This window comes from Pyrgilauda ruficollis, unplaced genomic scaffold (assembly GCF_017590135.1).
Source record: "Pyrgilauda ruficollis isolate IOZ18807 unplaced genomic scaffold, ASM1759013v1 scaffold6, whole genome shotgun sequence".
Classification (NCBI taxonomy): Eukaryota; Metazoa; Chordata; class Aves; order Passeriformes; family Passeridae; genus Pyrgilauda; species Pyrgilauda ruficollis.
In genome coordinates this window covers 739186-758830 of record NW_024527710.1, presented here as the reverse complement: position 1 = coordinate 758830, position 19645 = coordinate 739186, and the positions used below count along the sequence as shown (strand labels likewise).

At 38.5% G+C, this 19645-nt stretch overlaps 1 protein-coding gene across 1 annotated transcript; it reads right to left on the bottom strand.

The window, feature by feature from the left end:
* Positions 1 to 11021: 11021 nt before the first annotated feature.
* Positions 11022 to 18697, bottom strand: VCAM1 (vascular cell adhesion molecule 1). The gene is made up of 7 exons (XM_041483553.1): positions 18540 to 18697; positions 17552 to 17830; positions 16555 to 16872; positions 16057 to 16329; positions 15158 to 15421; positions 14464 to 14730; positions 11022 to 11970 (listed from the first exon to the last, which is right to left on the bottom strand). Exons 1-7 carry the CDS (start codon positions 18601 to 18603, stop codon positions 11810 to 11812), a joined length of 1626 nt encoding a protein of 541 aa, XP_041339487.1. The 5' UTR covers positions 18604 to 18697; the 3' UTR covers positions 11022 to 11809.
* Positions 18698 to 19645: the final 948 nt, after the last annotated feature.

Sequence of the window (19645 nt, the reverse complement as noted above, 5' to 3'; positions counted from 1 at the left end):
CATGAATTATCTGAGAGTTCTGGCTCAAGGAAGCTAAAAAGTAAAGTCAGTCAAACACCATTCTAGCAAAAATGGATCCCCAATGTATACACGGACATTTGTGAGGGCTTGCAATTACCTTTCAGTCCTTAGCAAAAAGAGTTATTGGCCCGTAGACTACAGACATCTTTGGAAGAAGGGTGTTTTTCTTTTAGTACTCCTTGTTTAAGTGGCAGAATATTCTTCAGAGTATGACTAAGACTGCATCTAAACTGCTGGAAAGCTGGGATGGAAATTTCACTAAATTACTTGCATGAGATTCCTGAGGTTTCCCAGCTTCATCCAGGAAAAGAACAAGACTGATTTTTCTCACAGAAATGCAAGACTGACCTTCAGTTAAACCAAGATACACAATATTCACAAAAAGTCCAGAAATAAGAGATTAAAGAAAATGTGTTCAAATTTCAGAATAGTCTCTTTCCCAGCATTTTACTTCTATATATGCTTTATCTAGCCTGCACTAAAATTATCCCCATATGAGAAAGGGCACTCTTCTGCCTCAGCAGAAGTAATAAACAGAGTAAAACCTACTATGGCACAGCTTTACAACTGCAGGCAGATAAAGACATTATTTCTCCCTTTAATCTTAGAAGCAAATAGTAGTAGTGTTTGTGGTGGTGACGAACACCCAAATTTAGGTCAGGGGACGAAATAGCTGCAATGATGGCTGACAGATCACACTGTAGTTATGCTGCTCTAAAAAGGCCCTGCTGTTGGTTGACATGAATTTTGATATTACACAGATATGTGTGTAAAGCAGCTGATTCTAGACTATCATGGAAAGTTATTTCCTAAGCAATTTCTTTATGACAAGAGAGTAGGAAGACAAACAGCAACTATTTGCAGATTTATGTGCTCAACTCATGGATTTTGACATAAAGTTTTGGGGGTTTTGGCATTTTTTTGTTGTTGAGCAAGTGAGTGATAATACAAGACAACAGGAACAAAATGTTTTCTTAACCAACTTGATGTTTCAAAACAATGCTGGGAAGATGCTGACATACCAATATGTATCACTTGTGCAGCAAAACTGCTGAAAGCAACTCAGAGCATCCATTCATCTACAGCACTGTATCTGCTCCCTGGGTTCCTTAGCAAGAGGTCCTGGTTCCAGACTGCAGGCTTCCTGCAGGGGCAGTGGACACTGGACCACCAAAATGGGTGCTTCACAAGCCCTGGCTTTGTGCTGGTGTCCTGTTGTTTCACCCAGCTGGGCTCTTGGCTGATACAGTTGATGAGGGGGAAGCCACTGAAGAGGTGTTACACCAATAACCCAGGGAAGCACTGGAGTTTATGGGATGTGACCAAAGTGGTCACACAACTGCAATCCAGAGCAAATGTACAAGTGAGAATTCAAACAGGAAAGGGGCAAGAAAAGGTGTTTTCTGTAACTAATACTGAACAAGAAGTGAAAACTTCTCTTTTACTCAATGCTTATTTATTAAAACCAGAACATTCTGACCCTGTCTTACAGCAAGGCTTCTTAGAACTTTTCATGGTGAGCAAATCTGTTTTCATGGGCTTTTGATGATATTGGTGATTTATGGATGGCTGATCCTAAATGCCATTTGCAACAAGCTGGAAAGGGATATGGCTGCAAAGCACTGCAGGGCAATTGTAGGAGAGATACAGTCCACCATCACATCTTCCTTTGTAGGGGCTGAATTCTGTATCCTGTGTGATCTCTGATGGTCTCATTAATCTTTAGTACAGGTCTTTGCACTTAAAAGAAGGTTAAGGCAATCTTAAACTCTTTCTGGGGATACAGATTTATTTGCATATGCTTTTCAATCAAGGATACTCTAAAGGAAGTCCTAAATGTGGTTATCAAATACACTGAAACTCCTCTTTGGAAATGGAAAATATTTTTCAGTCAACTTAGTTGGAAAATCCAGGTCAGGCTTTATAAATATCAAAGACTTCCAGAGAGCAGCCAACTGCTTTCCACTTCCTTTCCACAGGAAATTTTTGCTGACATGTTGAACAATGACCATTTAGATGAAGTTAATAATAAGTAGGCAATTAAAAATCAGTGTTCTAGGTGCAGTAAAGGTTTCTGCTGAGTGTGCTTCTGTGGTTAAAAAAAAAAAGTCAGCTACCAGGAGTAACTGGTCAAAGACACTTTAAACTGATGCAAGAGCAGAAGAGATGGCTCTGTCTTCATCCTGATGGTCACCACCTCTGCCTTGGCTGCACCAGCCTAAATAAATGCAAGATGATATAGCAATTTCAATTCAGGATCTGATCCAATCAAAACTGACCCAAAAGAAAAAAGGGAGGGCTGGATGAGAAATTAGTTTTCTGCAAGGAGCAGACTCTCTTTTTGGCTTACTATGGGTGATTGGGATTGGAAACTATGGATATCAGCCAGGCTACGTCAGCTTAGAGGCAACAATATCCCAAAAATATTGCAATGCAATGAATGAGATGCAGACTAATCCAAGAAACATTATAGATCCTTTAAGGTAAGTAAATGATGAAGATTCCTTTGGAATAGAAAGTATCACACTGATATGTGCTTATGAATGGTGACACTACACTAGAGGTTTTAGAGTGTGACAGATTATTCAGAAACAAGAGGACAAAAAGGAGAAGTATTTTAAACCTATCAAAGGAAATACACTTCACAAAGTGTCTTATTAAACTGTGCAACTCTTTTCCACAGGAAGTAATTGGGAGAGCACTTAAAAAGGAGTAATGAAATGACTGGACTTTTAGACTTATGACTATGCCATGATTTGGAAGATAGACTGAGTTTTATCTTATTGCCTGCATTTAGGCAATATATATCAGGTAGGGGAAAAAAAACCACCAACCACCTTAATACTGTAGAAGCAGCTGGTTCTAAATCTGGCTTCAGGGGTGCTTCTTACATCCTCCTGTGAAACTTTGGTTTCTGCTTATTGCCAAAGGTCAGTGTCTGTTTCAATATCTTTCACCTGATCTTGTATAGGAATTATATTGCTCCTTATCAAAAAAACAATGATATGTCATGGAAGCCTCTGCCATTCATAGTTACAGAAAAATTTAGGCAGGGATGATTACAGGAGATCATCAAGTGCAGTGCTTCACTGAAAGCATGGCAAACTTCACAGTTAGATTAGACTGATCATGGTCTTTTCCAGCTGAATTGCAAAAACCCCCAAGGCAGAGGTCCTACAGGTGCTGAGGTCCTGTTCTGGATGCTGAACCATCCCCACCATGCATTTGTTGCTCATGTACAACTGGAACTTCCCTTGTCACGTGTTTTGGCCATATCCCCTTGTCTTTGTACTGTTCACCTCTGAGAAGGGACTGGCTCTGTGTTCTCTAATCTCTGATGACTGGAGGGATATTGAAAGGCTTCAATCAGTCCAGAAACACACTTCTTCCTTCTAAGATGCATTTTTTTTTTTTACCTAGCATCAATACTTTGACATATCTGCACCTTAAAAACTTCAAATTGCAAAACAGATTAAATGGCATGGAAAAGTAAGACTGCATTTACCACAACATTTCTCATACTTTGCCTCTTAAACCTGCCATCAGTATATTTTTGAAAAAGCCATGCTTTAGCTCAGTCTATTTGTGACCTCTTGAATTCCAAAAATTCAAATTATCAAGAATTAGTTTGTCCAAGCATATTAAATGAAATTTAAAACACTTATTTGTACAATTTGTGTTTGGGCCATAATCTCAGGGTGACCTAGAAGGTGCACTGCACTACATTCCTTTAGACTGCAGACTTCTGTCTCTTTCCATCCCAAGGATGGCTCTTTTAAGACACTCAAAAAACATGCTTTGAAGATGTCTGTTCTTGACAGTTCAGCTGCAGGAAAGATAACTGAAAAGAGGTATTCATCTTTTAAGTACAGGCAAGGATGTTAATCTGGTGGTTCAGAACTGACAGTTTTTCTTTTCAAGTGTCATAGACTTGAGCTCTGATTACACACTCTTCAGAGGCTCCAACAAAAGAATCTCTTGTTTCATCTGCTTCATGCTATTGGCCTATTGTTTCACATACTCATTTTGATAAATCATACAAAATGCTACCTTGAAATTAAATTTTTGTCATTAACAGTGGAAACAATACCTATGTAAACACTCTTTTACAAAATTCTAGAAGTTTTTAAAAATGTTCTATCAATTCAGTAGGATTCCAAATATTTCTCTCTTACCTGTTTTATAGTCTTTACCATGTTTTATTATTACTCTTATTAAAATAAGAACAGGACATTTAGCAATGCATCAGCCATTCATTAATACTCTCTGGTCCAGATTTCTACATACCAAAAAACAGTAGTCTCTCCTATAATCCCAGTAACCAACCTCAAAATTTTTCCCAGGGCTTTTGTGGAAAAGATGGGAAAGGCTTTCATTTTGTTTGCAAAGAACGAGAGCAGGTGTGGTGGCTGGTCTTGTTCCTGCTAGTCCTGAACATAACTGTCACAGCCATCCCCTACTTCACTGTATTTGAATATTAAACATCTAAGTGAGAGTTCATCAAGTATGAAAGTAATTGATTACTCACCTGTACCATGTTAAATACAGTAACTGGCAATATAAATTGTATGCAGAATTACCTCTTAATAGGTCTTGAACATTCAGCTCTCCAGCTAGGTTGTGGGATCACTGCCAAATCCCTCTCTCCTGCTGTTGACAGCTTGTGGCAATGCTGTGCAGAGTCCTTCACACTACATTCTCTTGTGTCCCAGACATTATCTAGAAATCTAGATAGCTCAGTGTTGAAAGATGGCTCAAACCTTCTCCCACTTTCTTCCATTTTGAAAAGAACACAAACCAAAACAGTGTAAGGCAGAAATTTCAAAAGCTCACAAACATACTACCATAAGATCTCAAACTCAGCAAAGCAGTGCTTCTTCTCTTGAAAACAAGGATGTTGTGCATGCTATGGATTTACATAACTTCAAGTGACAAAATGAACAGAAAACAACCCCCTTGCAAGTTACTAAAGGCAGTGAGGAAAACTCTGACTCAGGAAACTCCTGAGCTTCAAAAGAGCTGGAGGCTGGAAGTGCATTTAGAGAGCATATTACCATGCTTGTTGATTTTACAGCATTTTTAGGAATTCAGTTTTACCTGCTGCTGGTTAAAAACCTCAGCTTGACATAGCTTGGTCATTCTCATACTCTGCATCATCATGAACATAATTTCCCTTTCACTGAGTCTTCCTACAATTATCTTGCTACCTTCTTAATTTGGTCTCATTCAAAAATTATGCACATGCATCCATAAAAGACTGCAGAAACCTTGTGGGTGATTCAGCAGTCATCTCACACAGAATTTATCTGCTCTTCCCTATTAAATCAAGCCCAAGGCTGAACAGTGCCTTGATCATAACTCACATCTACTCACCTGTCTCTCATTTTTACAGCAAGAGGACTCTGCTAATTAAAAAGCACAACAGCTTTCATAAAGTAGATTTTCATGTTTGAGGAAGGGAAAATTGGAGATTTATAGCTTCTCATTTTACTGAATTCACAGTGAGCTAGAAACAGGAAGGAAAACAGAAATAATCACACATACAGTCTACAGGTAAAGTGTGATCTTCAACTGCTTGCTATCACAGACACTACTAAACAGAAAACAAGAGAGGGAAGAATTAAGTTCTGACAAAAAGTTTATATAAGCAATAAAATAAATAAAATATTTCAGTACATTTGTGTTTTGAACACAGAATTTTAGCCTAGGAAATTATCTTTAGATGTGGAAATACATTCTCCTGCATTCTTTTAATTTCTTTATCTGCTTCTACTGATATACCACTTTTTTGGCTGTCAGACAAAGCAAGCAGAGCCTGATTCTGCCATGTTCTTGCTTTTTACTTCCCCTCAGACAACTTGGGAAAAGTGACTTACGCCAACATTGTCACAATTTCCCAAAATAAATGATCTTTAATCAATACAAACAAAATCTTGCTATCTGCTCCATCCCTGCTCTGTTATCAGCACCAAGACCATTGTGATTATGAACTAGAACAAAAGCCTCAACAACAACGTGGTGCTGGAACTTCATTTTGTTTGTAAGAAGGAAATTTTCTTTCCTTTTTCCCAGAGTTTATCTACAAAACCTAAATTAGCTCACTAAAATATTTATTTCTGCATGGTTTTCAGATATGAGTGCCTGAATGATTATTCAACAGTGAAGAATCATGCTGTCTTGCTTCATTCAACTGTTTTGATGCCTGGATATAAATGAAGAGACAAAATATTCAATTTTAGTTGAACAGGAAATAAACAAAAAAAAAATAGTAGATATGTTTTTCAATGTCATTTAAAAAAACTGAGTGCAGTTGTGTTTTGACTCTATTTTATATGCATTCCTGATATTGAAACAAGCAAATGAATGCACCATTGGTGGTAATATTTTGTTGTTTGAGCACATTGAAAGTCAAGTAAATATTACAGCCCTATGCTCTGAAGTCTATTCAGCTGCATGTTAGCAGTGGTGCCAAAGGGTCAAGTGCTGTTTTCTGCCCTGTACACCAAGTGCTTGAGAATGTAAAAAGCTAGTTTAATCCACCAGGTTTGACTAGCAAAGAGGCTCTGTGGCTCAACTGGTAACAGTGTCTCAAAGTTACATCACTGTAAAACTGATATTTTCCATCTCTGGAAATCTCCAATAAATACGAAAGAACAACATGAAATATAACAGTTGGAAATATGTGGGAGTGTTCAAGACATGACATCTGTGTTGGAACATCATATGCCACCATTTCTTTCGGCTGCTGAGAGCAGATGTTCCATATCTGCCTCTCATTCAAAAGGAAAGGAAAAATATTTAAGAGAAAAAAACAGCAGCATTAGGACAGAACATTTTAGCTTTTACAGTTATGCACAGCAAAGAGGATTACAGTAAAATGATCTTGCTTTCTTACATTCCTCATATGCTCCTGTCTCTTTTAACACATGGATATAGTATTTATTACTGCAATTTAAAAAAAAAGGTAATTGTTGTGCTCTTTCAAGTCACATAAGTACCAAGTCCCAGACCCCCCTATCACATCTATTTATAAAATTTATTTTTTTATTTTGAAAAAATAAATATTCAGATTTAAATGTTCCAATTTCTTTGCATTGCAAAAAGTAATAGGTGCCCCCAAAGGGTAAATTTTCAACCTGCCAAAAAACTGTTTCTCTTGTTTCATTTGCAATGAGCCTTAAACATAGCAGAACCAGTGAGAGGAACCAAGGACCTCGTAAACAAGGGGAATTTCCCAGCCCTGTATCTCACAGTCACATGTTTGGCCACTCTGTGTACTTCAGCAGCACCAGAAGGACTCCTCAGATGAGAAGGACAGAGGGACAGGCAGGAGATCCCCTGCTTTTGTACCTGGCAGGTACCCAGGTGCTTGGAACAAAACACCACTAAGATGCCTGGAGCTAACAGCAAAGCACATTACTCTTTTCACAAGAATTTCCATATTTCTGGTAACATAACTTGCACCACTTTTGTGGCAGGATATACAGTATGTGGATCCCAACAGATTGTGAGGCTTAAAGGCTGTTGAGCTTCACAACAATGGAACAAGAGAGGGAGTTTCCCTGATATAACCACTCCTCTCACTTCCTTAAATGTGAAGTGGCCTTCAAACTGAGTACAGTGTCAAAAACTCTGTCAGGTTTTGATTGCTAAGTTGCATGGTCTAGATAAAATTCAGACTGGTTGGTTTGACAAAGTTTTTTTTTTGCCTCGTGTTAAAAGGTACGTGTAGTGCTGGAGGGGATTTAGAAGAAAATACAAGGATTATTTACTGCTGTAGAAAAGGCCTGTTAAATGTAGGCTTCCAACAGCCCTATGTCTTTAGTTTACCAAAGAAATAAGAGATTACTTGATCACAGCATGCAATCATCATTTGGGTAGAATGGTGTAAAAGGACAGAAAAATTGGATTAGGAAGTAGGCCACGTATATATCACAGGCAGGGCACCACTGATAACAATTGCAAACTCTCTGTGAGGAATTTCCAGATCAGATCCCTCATAGGGGAACACACTCTGCTTAAAGAAGTTATGTGGTCCAGCACAGCAGCAAGTCCATGGAGCTGAATGGCCTGCCCCATTCAGAGACACCAGATCATCATTTGGCCTTAAATATCCTGATCAGGCCCTGCTAGTCCCTGAAAACAGGAGGAGCCTGCTTCTTCAAATGCAAGGTCACCAGTGTTATCTCCAAGAGATAACAGCACCTCTCTCATGGAATATATTAACTGTCCCCTTCAGTATACCTAAAAAAATTATTTGAAAGCATTCTTGGAGATATTTAAAATATGTATCTTTTCCTATTTGAGCTTTTCATGAAAGAACACATCCTGAACTGACTTCAGGGAGTGAGAATTTGCAATCACCTATTAAAATCCTGACTCATATGAGCATTGCCCAGTGGTATTTTTGGGCTAAACTCCTGAAGAGGAAAAGACAAAGCTATGCTTGAGCAAAGATCAGACAGGGGAAAATGCAAATCTATAATGTGTGAAGTGACTTTATAGAGAAAACCTGAGAGGACCTGTCAGCTCTTTGCTTTACAGACCACTTTTTTGATCATAAAGACAGGCCCTCTGGCACAGATTCTTACCTAGACCTTCAGGCAGCTCTGAAACCACTTGCTGGGCTGGAGCTCCTGTTCACAACTTTTTGCCAAGGCAGAGGCTCTGCAAGTTGCTTGATGAGAGATGAGAAACTGTGTAAGGAGAAGCAATATTCCTTCTGTAGTTTTAAATAAAAAGAGAAGTTATTTGACTGTGAACTTTAAACCTTCATAGGACAAGCTTGTACTGATATCATTTAAGTTCCCTGGAAAATACCGAGAATCAGACAGTAGGGCAGGAAATCCCCTGGCAAGACTTTTTGATTTCACTGCTAGGAAGCTCACTGCCAACACAAGAGCACTCTCTCCTAAAAGGGACACTAGAAATTCTTTCTATTCACTTAACATTTCTGGGGAGAAAGCTGGCCCTGTTGAAATCAAGGGGCAATTACTACTGACTTAAGTCACTTCACACCTTAATGGAGGTCCTGAGAGGGCAGACAAGCCACGAGGAAATTAACATCTGTATCTGTATCAGAAATACTGACAAAACCACCAGCTGGAAGAGTACTGGAAACTTGTGGAGGAATTTCCAGTAACGACTACTCAAGCACAAAGCACTGTTGCAAGATGGCTCTTATTTCTCTCCCACCCATCTTCCATCTTCTCAGTCCACAGTAGGGGGAAAAACAGCACAGGAACTTTTATGCCCTTTCTGCAAGGTCTGGCCCAAGGCTGCTCAGAGCAGGAGTAAGAAGGCAAGGCATACCTTGGTGGGTCTTACCAGTACCCCACCAACCCCAGGATGTCTAGAGCAGTGAAAGACACTATTTCAGGATGTCATACACTGGCCACTTTCTCTGGTATGTATCCTGAGGACTGCTCAGCATCAATGGCCATTCAACAAGGGATGTTATACAGTACATTTCTGTCTACTCCCTTTTGGTTTTTTTATGGACCTTTAGCCCATTATTTTTTCCATTCTGCTTTTGAACCAATTGATACTGTTATTCCCCTGACCTTCTGCAGCAGCTTCCAGTAGATTAACATTCACCCTGTGAAAAAGCACTGTTCTTTTTTTTTTTTTTTTTTTTGCTAAAACACTTTATCCTTAGTTTGAATATCCTGTTGTTCTGGAATTGCATGTTTTAGCAAACAGTTTTGCATCTGTTGTTTGCCATCAACTGCTTTCACAATTTGGAAAACATCAGTCAGAACTCCTCCTTCAGCATTCTCTCTCCAAACTGGAAAGTCCCGGGCATTTTTATTTGTCCTGTTTTCCAGACCTCCTTCCCTGTATCTTTCCTAGCTATCCGTCCTGCAATACAGACACCAGAACCTCACTGATTAGGCAAAACGTGTGTGCACCAAAATTTTGCACAGTGGAAAAATCATGCTTTCTGGTTTATTCACAAGACAGCACTGAGACAGGCCTGACATTATTCTGAATAAATATGCCTGGCACCACCTCCAAGAAATTTATGTCATAGGCCTGTCAAAGCTCTCCTCCTCCTCTGTCTTCAATCTTTTCTTCACCCTCCTACTGCATGTTCACATTCCTCCAAGCCAAGTCCACACTGCTCTCCCATTTTTCTGCTACACCCCCACCTTCCAAGCCTCCCTTTCCAATCTAGATAGACATCCTGCATGAACTGATTTACTGTGCACAAAACACTGCTGAACACACTATGAAAAAATATGGGACATGTGCACAACTGCCTCATCCCAGAGGTAGCCTCATCCCAGAGCTAGCACCCACATTTGCATTGCTGTTGGCAGCAGTTGTCACCATGTGTATAATGTAAAGACATATTCTTTTCATAAATCTCTGCTTGAGCTTCTTGTGTGCAAGTTTGGAGGGGCCAGGCCCACCTTCCTTGCCTAGCACAGTGGATCTGGCCACAGTGCATGAGGATGCATTTCAACATCTCAGCCACATAGCCTGCACCTCCCACAACTTTGCCTTCGGTGCTGAACATCAGCACCCAGATCAGTGAAAGCACCGCTGCTAGTCAGGAGAAGGGAGGTAAGGAGGAATACTATCAAATTCCACCTCTCCTGCCCTCCATCTTGGCTTCTGCACCAGAAGTTCACTATTTCCACAGCCATTTTGCCAGCTCTGGAAAGTGTGTGGTGCCAAGCAGAGTGAAGCGTGCAGACACCAGCTCTCTGTTAAAAGGGAAATTGTCAAGCATGTGGTTTAGATTTTCACAGTGAGGAGCTTGGGAAGGGCGTTTCTTCAGGCAACAGCTCACCCACCATCACTGAGGTGCACAGATTTTGCCTGTGCCCCCCGCCTATGCCGTGAGGCTGCCGGCCTTGTTTGTGTCTTTCCCATTGTGACACCCACAACTGCTGCTGCCAAGGACAATTTCCTTCCAGAGTAATGTGTATTCTGGCATTATCTTAAACAAGCATCAGTAGGGGGATTTAGTCAAAGACATCTACTGGTAGTTTTATTTTGCAGTGGAAATCTGTAAAGCATATTTACAATGCCCTTATATTTTACAAGAAAGTCTGATATGGCTCATCACAAAATAATGGAATTCTGACACTGATCTGAGAATGATTGAAGCCAGCAAGAATACCTTAGCAGTGCTAGAACTCACAGGATTATAACCCCAGACATTTTTTGAATAATATTTAAAATAAAAAGTTTTGCAAATGAGCCTCAAAGGCTTAAATTAGTTTAAATTTGTTAGAAATGCATAGCCCAGTGATTGTGTAACTTCATTGAAGGTACAGAGTTTATGGCAATATCAGTGAAATGAGAACATTTTCCAAACATTACCACAACCAGACAAATTATATTAAAAAACATTCATGCTGCAGAGTAATACAAAATAAAAATCACCTGATCAGCTCAAGCAATATTGATTTATATATTTGAATTTAAAAAATTCCTCTGTACAGTTGCAATAAGACTTCAGTTTTACAAACTGATATTTAGTTGAACATATTTATAACACAAATTATACACTATGTACAAACCTAGTTCTTCACAGAATTCTTTGTTCAGAATGCTTCAACACAGAAATGATTTATCAACTTCTAGGTCAGGATTCTATCTCTTCCTTTAATTTAAATACCAAAACACTTATCAAAACATGAAAATAAGCCCATTTGCTATCACGTGGTGCTGTTCTTAAGTCACTTGTTTGTTACCATATGTTACAGAAGAGTAGAACCAGTCACAGCAATAAATAAATGTGCTTATTATCAACTAAAGACTTATATTCACGTGATCAAACTTTCAACCTGAGTGCTTTTACAAGACTGTAGGATCCATTGATCTTTGCTTGTCTTGACACGTAGATCAAAATTGCAACTGCAGGTACCGCTACTGCTGCTACAGATGAGAATGCAATAATCAATGGTATCATCTGATCTGGTTCTTCCAATCTTGCTGAAAATGGAGACAAAAGGAGAAAAAAAAGTGTAAATATTGTTTGAAACAGATACATGTGCATCACTGTAAAAGGAGTTTTATTAATGACCTTCATTTGGAACATATTTCTGTTTTCATGCACAAAGCATACTTTTTGAGATTTCCTTTACTTTTTTTTCTTTAGAGCTTCATATTACATATTTTAATTCCTAGCCACTGTCTTGGTCTTGAATTTGCTATTCAAGTTCAAACCTACCTGATATCATCTGTAATGAGGAATAACATGAAATTCACCAAGAATACAAGAGGAATATCACATATTATACCCAGGAAACATTTTGGTACATTTCAACATCCTGAAATTCATTCTTCACGGGGAAGACCATGTTTTAAAATCTCAATATTTAGATTTTCTGTGAAACACAATGTTCTCTGGATTAGTCTCATTGTCCAAGCATGTGGACAGAAATGCAGCCAAGAATCACCTTTTTGTGGCCCTATCCTTAAAGCTACCACACCAACTCATCTAAGAGAGACAATGACAGCCACACTGAAAGGAGGTTAAGATACAGCTTATCTGACCAGGTTGTTTGGTTTGATTTTGGGTGAGAGGTTTTTTTTCAGGTTAACCACCGTACTTCCACGCAAGGATCAGCTATGAAGTAGTTGCGCTCACCTTGACATAAATTTCACTAAAACATACAAAAAATATAGGTTTAAGGCAATAGACCCAGCTACCTACAACAGCTATCTGAATCTCTGTAATGCTGTTCCAGCCTTACTGAAAATATGAAGGACGTATATGCTTGTATAATTTTTGGTGACACTGCAGAGTATAAAGTTTCCATTCACTGATGGCAGAATGATTTCTCCTGATGGGCTTTTTTTCAGGACCATCTCCGAGGGTGTATGTGCTACATGTAACAGTGATATTTTCTACTTCTTTAACATTTTCTGATGGATATATTAATACAGTAATATTTTGAAGAGGAACTAAAAAGAAATTCAAGATAGGATTTAGCAACAAACAGAAGCAAAACTCATGAGGCATCAGCAGCTTTTACATGCAAAATACGAATCCAGTTAATGGGCCCACTGGAGTAGCTGATCCCATAGCTTTAGACCTTTAGCCCATACTGCTCTGCCACCAGCTATCCTTCACCACTGAAGCCAACAGCAGCTGGCAAAAAGAACATTTTATCAATTGACAGAGTATGTTGCATAATTTTTACATTATATGGAGTCTCTCTTTTCTTATTTCATAGTTTATTTGTTTGAGTTCATGAAAGGGCACAGACAAACAAACCCAGAGGCTTATGTCCTCTTTCAACAGAAGAAAAATAGAAAAAGCAGAGGAAGGAGTCCTAGAGCTGCATTTTTTTTTTCACAAGGTTCTGCAATTTTATATCCTGTTTTCAAAAGATGAAGTAGAAATACAAAAAACATTTGAAGCAGCAACTATTTTATGCATCTGCTATTTTGGACAGAAATTTTCATTAGCATTAAGACCCTATCACTTATGACAAGAGCCTATGCAAATCATGTCAGATTTTTTAAAGACCATTGTTAATGAAACTGAAGATGTCACTCTTTGTAAGACAAATCCTTGTATGAGCTCTGCACAGCAGTTATATTAACTAACCTTCGACATAAGTACTATGTGCTGAGACTGCTCCCCCACTTCATTAACAGTATGCATGTGTGTTTTCCTGCATCCCTTAGCTGAGCCCTGTCTGTGGTATATTTCTATCTACTGTTTCAAGGGTTGTGAACCCATCACCAACTTTCTTTTACAGGCTAGTCCTAAGAGATGTAACATCTGCAGATATGCAAGGAGTAGTAACGCTTCGTCCTTGTTTCGCTTTGCTTGAAGGGGAAATCAAAAGTGTATTTTTTGGTGCAGCTATACAAATAGTAAAGAACAGGGAAGAGAGCTGAATTGGTGGCAGAAGTGATCCCTAAGCAAGACACTGTTGCTATGCAATAGGCAGAAGCAGCAGAGCTAAAGCAGAGAAGTCTGACTACTATTGAAAATGAAACTTCGCTATCATTCCATCTAAGTTGGGGAATCAGCATTTCTTGTAGCTTAAATGCAGCTTGTAAGAGCAGGAAACAGAGTTGAAGCTTAGGGAAGAAGCAAGGAGCTGCTTCCATAGAGCAGCTTCAGCTCGTACTGTCTCCTTAAATCTTTCCTATGCATATATCCACTGGTAGGCCTGGTTGGAAGGATATTTCCTCCCAGGCACTACATACCTTCTTTACCTCACAAATACACTTGGCAGCTGGAAGGAGTGATGGAAGCCCCACCGACTTAAGAACTTTTCATAATCTATCTGTATTAAGGCAGGCTTCACACTTCATTGTTTAAAGCTTCCTAAATCACTTAGTGACATTAGGGCCACCTTTTAACTCTACTGACATCAAAGACAAAATTACCTCATTCTTCAAAAAGAAGATCTGGACCTAAAATACCTAAACAAAAAAACTTGTTTTCTGTCTTGTTCTACAAACCTTGAACATATAACTTCACAGCTTTTTCTTCCTTGCCAAATTGATTATAGGCTTCACATTCATAAAGCCCCAGATCTTGGCTTTTCAAGTTCCGTATAGTTATAGTTGCATTTTCAGAAATTTTCTCAGACTCCCCGGTGGCCTTCTTTTTCTTCCAGGAGATCACAGGAGCTGGATTACCAGAACTAGTACATTTCATTGTTACAGTTTCTCCTTCTTTAAGAGCAGCAGTAGGGAAAATTGTGATCATTGTATTCTTTGGTCCATCTGAAAGGAAGAGTCCTATAGTTAATCATCACTGGATTTTTTTAGAGATGGATGCAACACGTCTTATTGGATAGTAGATTGTCACCCTCCCAAAGCTAATTTCTTTTTTATTCTCATAACAAAAGTAAAGCACACTGTATCAGAGTTTCTGGACATACCCTCCATAGCCTAGACAGTCTAACCAAATACTTCTAAGCGTGGAGATCAGTTTCTCACTCATTCAGATCTCCACTAAAGACTGTCCTCGCATTAAAGATTTTGTGACTTTGTTTTGTTCATGCTGATGAACATGCTCCTTTCTTTGGGAAAAGCAGAGGACTATGATGATTCTTTGTTCTCACAGGGTTTCATTTAATTTGATGGTTATATTTAATCACTGAAGATCTAATTATTTTTAAATGACTGGGAAAACTTTACACATACTTACATTTCACATTAAGAGTGATTTCACTTTTACTGTTCCCATACTTATTTTCTGCTACACATTCATAGTCTCCTCCATTTTGGAACATCACAGATGGAAAAAGAATACTCCTGGCATTGTAACGCCCTGTGTCTGCATTGTCAGATTTTCTCCTTAAAATAATCTTGGGAGGAGGGTTACTTTCAGCAGAACATTGTATGGAAACATTTTCTCCTTCCTGAACTGTTGTAGAAGGTTCAATGGAGAGTTTTGTAATGACTGGAGCACCTGCATGACAAAAGAAAAGGCTGTTAGAGCAATGCAAAGGTACCAAAAATGGAGAAGGTTTTAAGAAAGCAAGAACTGCTTGCTCAAGGATCTGTTTATTTTGGTTTTGACCCCAGACTCAATCTAAGACTTTTGGGTCTGTCAAAGCAGTAGCAGTCAATCAATCAATCAATCAATCACAAAATATTACAACAACAATAATATTATTACGTCCAAAACAGTTTTACCATTAAATGCCTATTAAATTTAATGCTACTGACTAAAACTATTAGTTCAAAGAAGGAGACTGTGATGTCCCTGTGAAACTGGTATGCACATTACATTTCACAGAAATAACAGTGTGCGTGTCCCCACCACTTTCTCAGACTCTTTTCTGACTTTTAGTGTAGCATTGTGGGAAACGTATTGAAATGTGTATGCACAACAGCAGTACTAAGAGAATTAGCTGCAAATTCAATATAGAAAGAAAAACTACAGCACATGAGGAACAGCCTCAAATTGAAGCTGAATCCTGAATATGTAACAAGGAAAGCCCCATATTTTCCTAATTTTCAGTGTTTCAGCATCCTCCAACCTAACAGAGGTCAGCCAGTTAGGTACTGGATAATACAAGTGAAACTCAAACAGACTTGTACCTTGTATAATAATGTCCACAGTTGCTTTCTCTGTTTTATTAGTTACCAGATTAATTACTTCACAGATGTACTGTCCTGAATCATTGAAATGGACATGGGGAATAGAAAGAACATTGTTTTTTATCAGGTGCTGAATGCTTTCTTCAGCCAAATATTTACTCCAAACTATTTGTGCTGGTGGGTTACTTTGAGTCACACAAGTGAGGTTCAGAGAGTCTCCTTCCATTGGTGAGTTGCCTGGAGATGCAGTAATGACAGTATTTTGTGGACCAACTGTAAGAAAACAAAAGGAAGACAAGATCAGTGTGTAAATGAAGAATGACATGCACATCTCTAACACTAGCTTTTCTAGAAGTACATGTCACAGAATACCAAGAAAAAAAAAGAAAAATATGTATCCCAGTAGCACAGTGGGACCATTTTTCCAGAATTACTAAGACGTTTTGCTTGCAGCTTTGAAAGCTGAACTAGCAAAAGCCCTTGTACAAAAATACTTACAATTTGCATTAAGTTTCTGAGAAGATGTTCTTTCTTTGGGTTCAAAATCCATATCAGCAATTGGTAACCTGGCCACACAGGTAATCTCTTTCCCAGCATCTTCAGCCATGGGATGAAATGTATATGTCACAATTTTGGTCTCTGTGTTTGTGCTGTCATCTTCCAAAAAATATTTCTCATGAAGAACATGTTCATCTTTCTTTAGGAGAACTTCCAGGTGATCAGAAGGATACACGTCAGGAATTTTACAGGTGACAGTGGCTGGTTTTCCAGCAACTAAGGATGGGCTGATCTCAATGATAGGATCACTGGGGAAAGCTAAAAGAATAAAATCAATTTCTTTAGACTAGTAGAGAAGAACAGTAGGGTCAACATAAGAGCAAGATCCAGACACCAAATATCTTGAGTTTAGAGGTGGTCAGAACATGACACTCTATCAACATTATTACAAGCCACATCTTGATCTGAAGACCTACAGGTCCTTTACCAGCAGTACATTTACTAACAGGAAGTTTATTTGTACAATTGTTGAAACATGATCACAAAAGATTAGCAAAATTCAGCATGGCACCTAGGCAGTGATACAGCTGCTTAACTACAGCCATTCAGAGCAATCCATACACTAGTGCTATCCTGTTTTCTGTGCTGGTAGGTTTAGACATGTGAATTATTCTCCTGCAAACTACAAAGGCTTTGATTTTTATTTCCCCAGCTCTAGGAATGCATTCAGGCAGTGCCTGTTTTGGCTTTTAAGAATTACCAAAAACAAGAATAAATAATACTAGTACATACAATCTTCAATGCAGAAAGCAGAAAAGGGCTAAGAAAGTGTCCTGAACAGGCATATAAAGGAATCTCAGAAGGAAGTATATGTTGAGCTATAACACTCATTATCCTAGAATTAAAAGTTAACTGATAACCACAATATCTAAAACAATTAGTGAGTTCTCTATCAACATAGAGAACTATTTAAAGAGAATTTTACATTTTTACTTACAGTAAAGTTCAACTTTGACACTCTTCTCCTTTTTCCCTCTCTCATCACATATGACAGTACAAAGATAAGAATGAGAATTCACAATGCTAACTGGATTCATAGTCAATGTAGAATATGTCCTGTGGTTGCTGACTTTTCCTCCAAGGGGGCTGTCCATCTGTGTTCTCCAGGAAAAACTTGGTGATGCACAGCCAGTAGTATTGCATGTGAGTACAAGTGTGTCTCCAATCTGTGCCACAATTCTCTCAGCAGGTATAATTTCCATTTCAAAAGCTTTAACTACAAAAGGGAAAACACACATCAATTTAGCAGCTTTCTCAACATTTATCTTCCTATTTCTTCTCATATTCTACTGTGACATGAGGACTTTATGCTTAATTTCTTTATGGTTGTGTGGTAGTTAAACTGATAAAGCTTATACAGTGGTTTACATATTCAAAACACCCCATAAACATGGCTATTTTTGTCAAAGATAATACAGACTCAGATGACTGACAGTTTTCATATATAAAATTGCATCAACCAAATTTAAATAAATGTATTAGCACAATATACATTTTTTGTCAGGTGGATCTGGTTCTAAAACTTTGTAACATTTGAGGGGAGACGTAGCAGGAAGATAGCAAAGACAACAGCAGAAACACTTTCAACAGGACATTTAGTTCCAAACTTGCCTGCTACTGTCAGGAATGACAGTAAAAAATCAAGCATTCAGTGATATACTGCAGTTGTCTCCTAGACTGTCTTTTAGCAAACTCAATAGCAAAATGACTGAGTCATTGCAGAGCACAGAAAAGCTCAAAGTAAATGCCAAAAAAAGCTTCCTGACATTTTGACAGAACTACTTGACAGTTGTATTCACTGAAATGAAAAGGTAACTGGAGAAAAGAGAAATAAAGATCAAACAGTAAATTTTAGGTCAGTTTACATGTAACAAAGTTTTAAAAAATAAAACAAGCACCACCAACCCCCACCTTCCCCAACTTACCAGTCCTTAACACACACAAAATTACTAGCACAGCCTGGCTTGTTCTTCCCATCTCTTTAAACATTTATAATTGCTGTTACTAGATAAAGAAAGTAAATTCAAAAGTTTACTTTCTATTTTCTGTGAAGAAGCACTGTGAGATCTTGCTGCTCTGCAACAGTTTATTACAAGAGCTCCAGCTTGCTCTTTATAAAGGCAGAGTGGGAAATCCCTGGACGGGAAAATCCAGAGCAGGGAGGAAAACACCCATATCAGGCGGTGTCCGTTGGCTCAGCGCCCTCTGCTGCTTTTGTGACAGCCCAGGAAAATAAATAGTAACGCTTGCAAATACAGTGCCTACTACATTTGAAAAAATCTGTTTCAGATCTGATCCTGCAAACAATTGATAAAATGAAAGAACATGCGTAAGTCCAAGTAATTGAAAGTAACTATATCTCAGATAAAAAAGTTATTAAAATTTGTTTTTAATGAAAATATTTTTGTGGGATTGAGTCTACAGAACAATTCCAACAATGCTCAGCTCTGTAAATAACATTACATGACTCAGTATTTCCTTTGAAAACTATGCTACCAGTTTCAGAGGTGTTGTTAGTCATGTTCCTAAGTATTTTTGATCTCTAAAAATGAAGGAATACATCAGATAACAGAAGTCTGGAGATCTGACTTAATCAGCTTGACTCAGGCTGATACTCTTCAAATTAATGGAATTAATTAATATTCCCAATGCCACTTTGCAGTGGATATACAAATCCAGTTTGGAATATTTCTGAGGGCAACTCATGCTGGCTAATAGGCAGTGATGTTAGGAAAAAAAGTAAAATAATGCTTTCAGTGTTCAATTTTCAGTTGGAAAATGCTGTGAATGCAAAGAATGGATAAAGGTTTCTAAGTCTCAGCTGTTTATTTATTCAACTACTTAAGTAATTCAGGTACTACAGAGGGATCTGGACAGGCTGGATAAATTGGCTGAGGCCAATGGGATGAGGTTCAATACAGTGAAGTGCCAGGTCCTGCTCTCAGCTCACAACAACCCCATACAGCACTACAGGCTTGCGGAAGAGTGGCTGGAAAGCTCCCCAGGGCAAAAGGACCTGGGGATGCTGACT

Coding starts and splice junctions, on each gene's coding strand:
- VCAM1 (XM_041483553.1), bottom strand. CDS start 18,603: ATGTTTAAAGAGATGGGAAGAACAAGCCAGGCTGTGCTAGTAATTTTG. Junction 17,831..18,539: donor TTTGTGTGTGTTAAGGACTG/GTAAGTTGGGGA, acceptor TCCCTTTTGTAG/TTAAAGCTTTTGAAATGGAA. Junction 16,873..17,551: donor TGTCAAAGTTGAACTTTACT/GTAAGTAAAAAT, acceptor TTATTCTTTTAG/CTTTCCCCAGTGATCCTATC.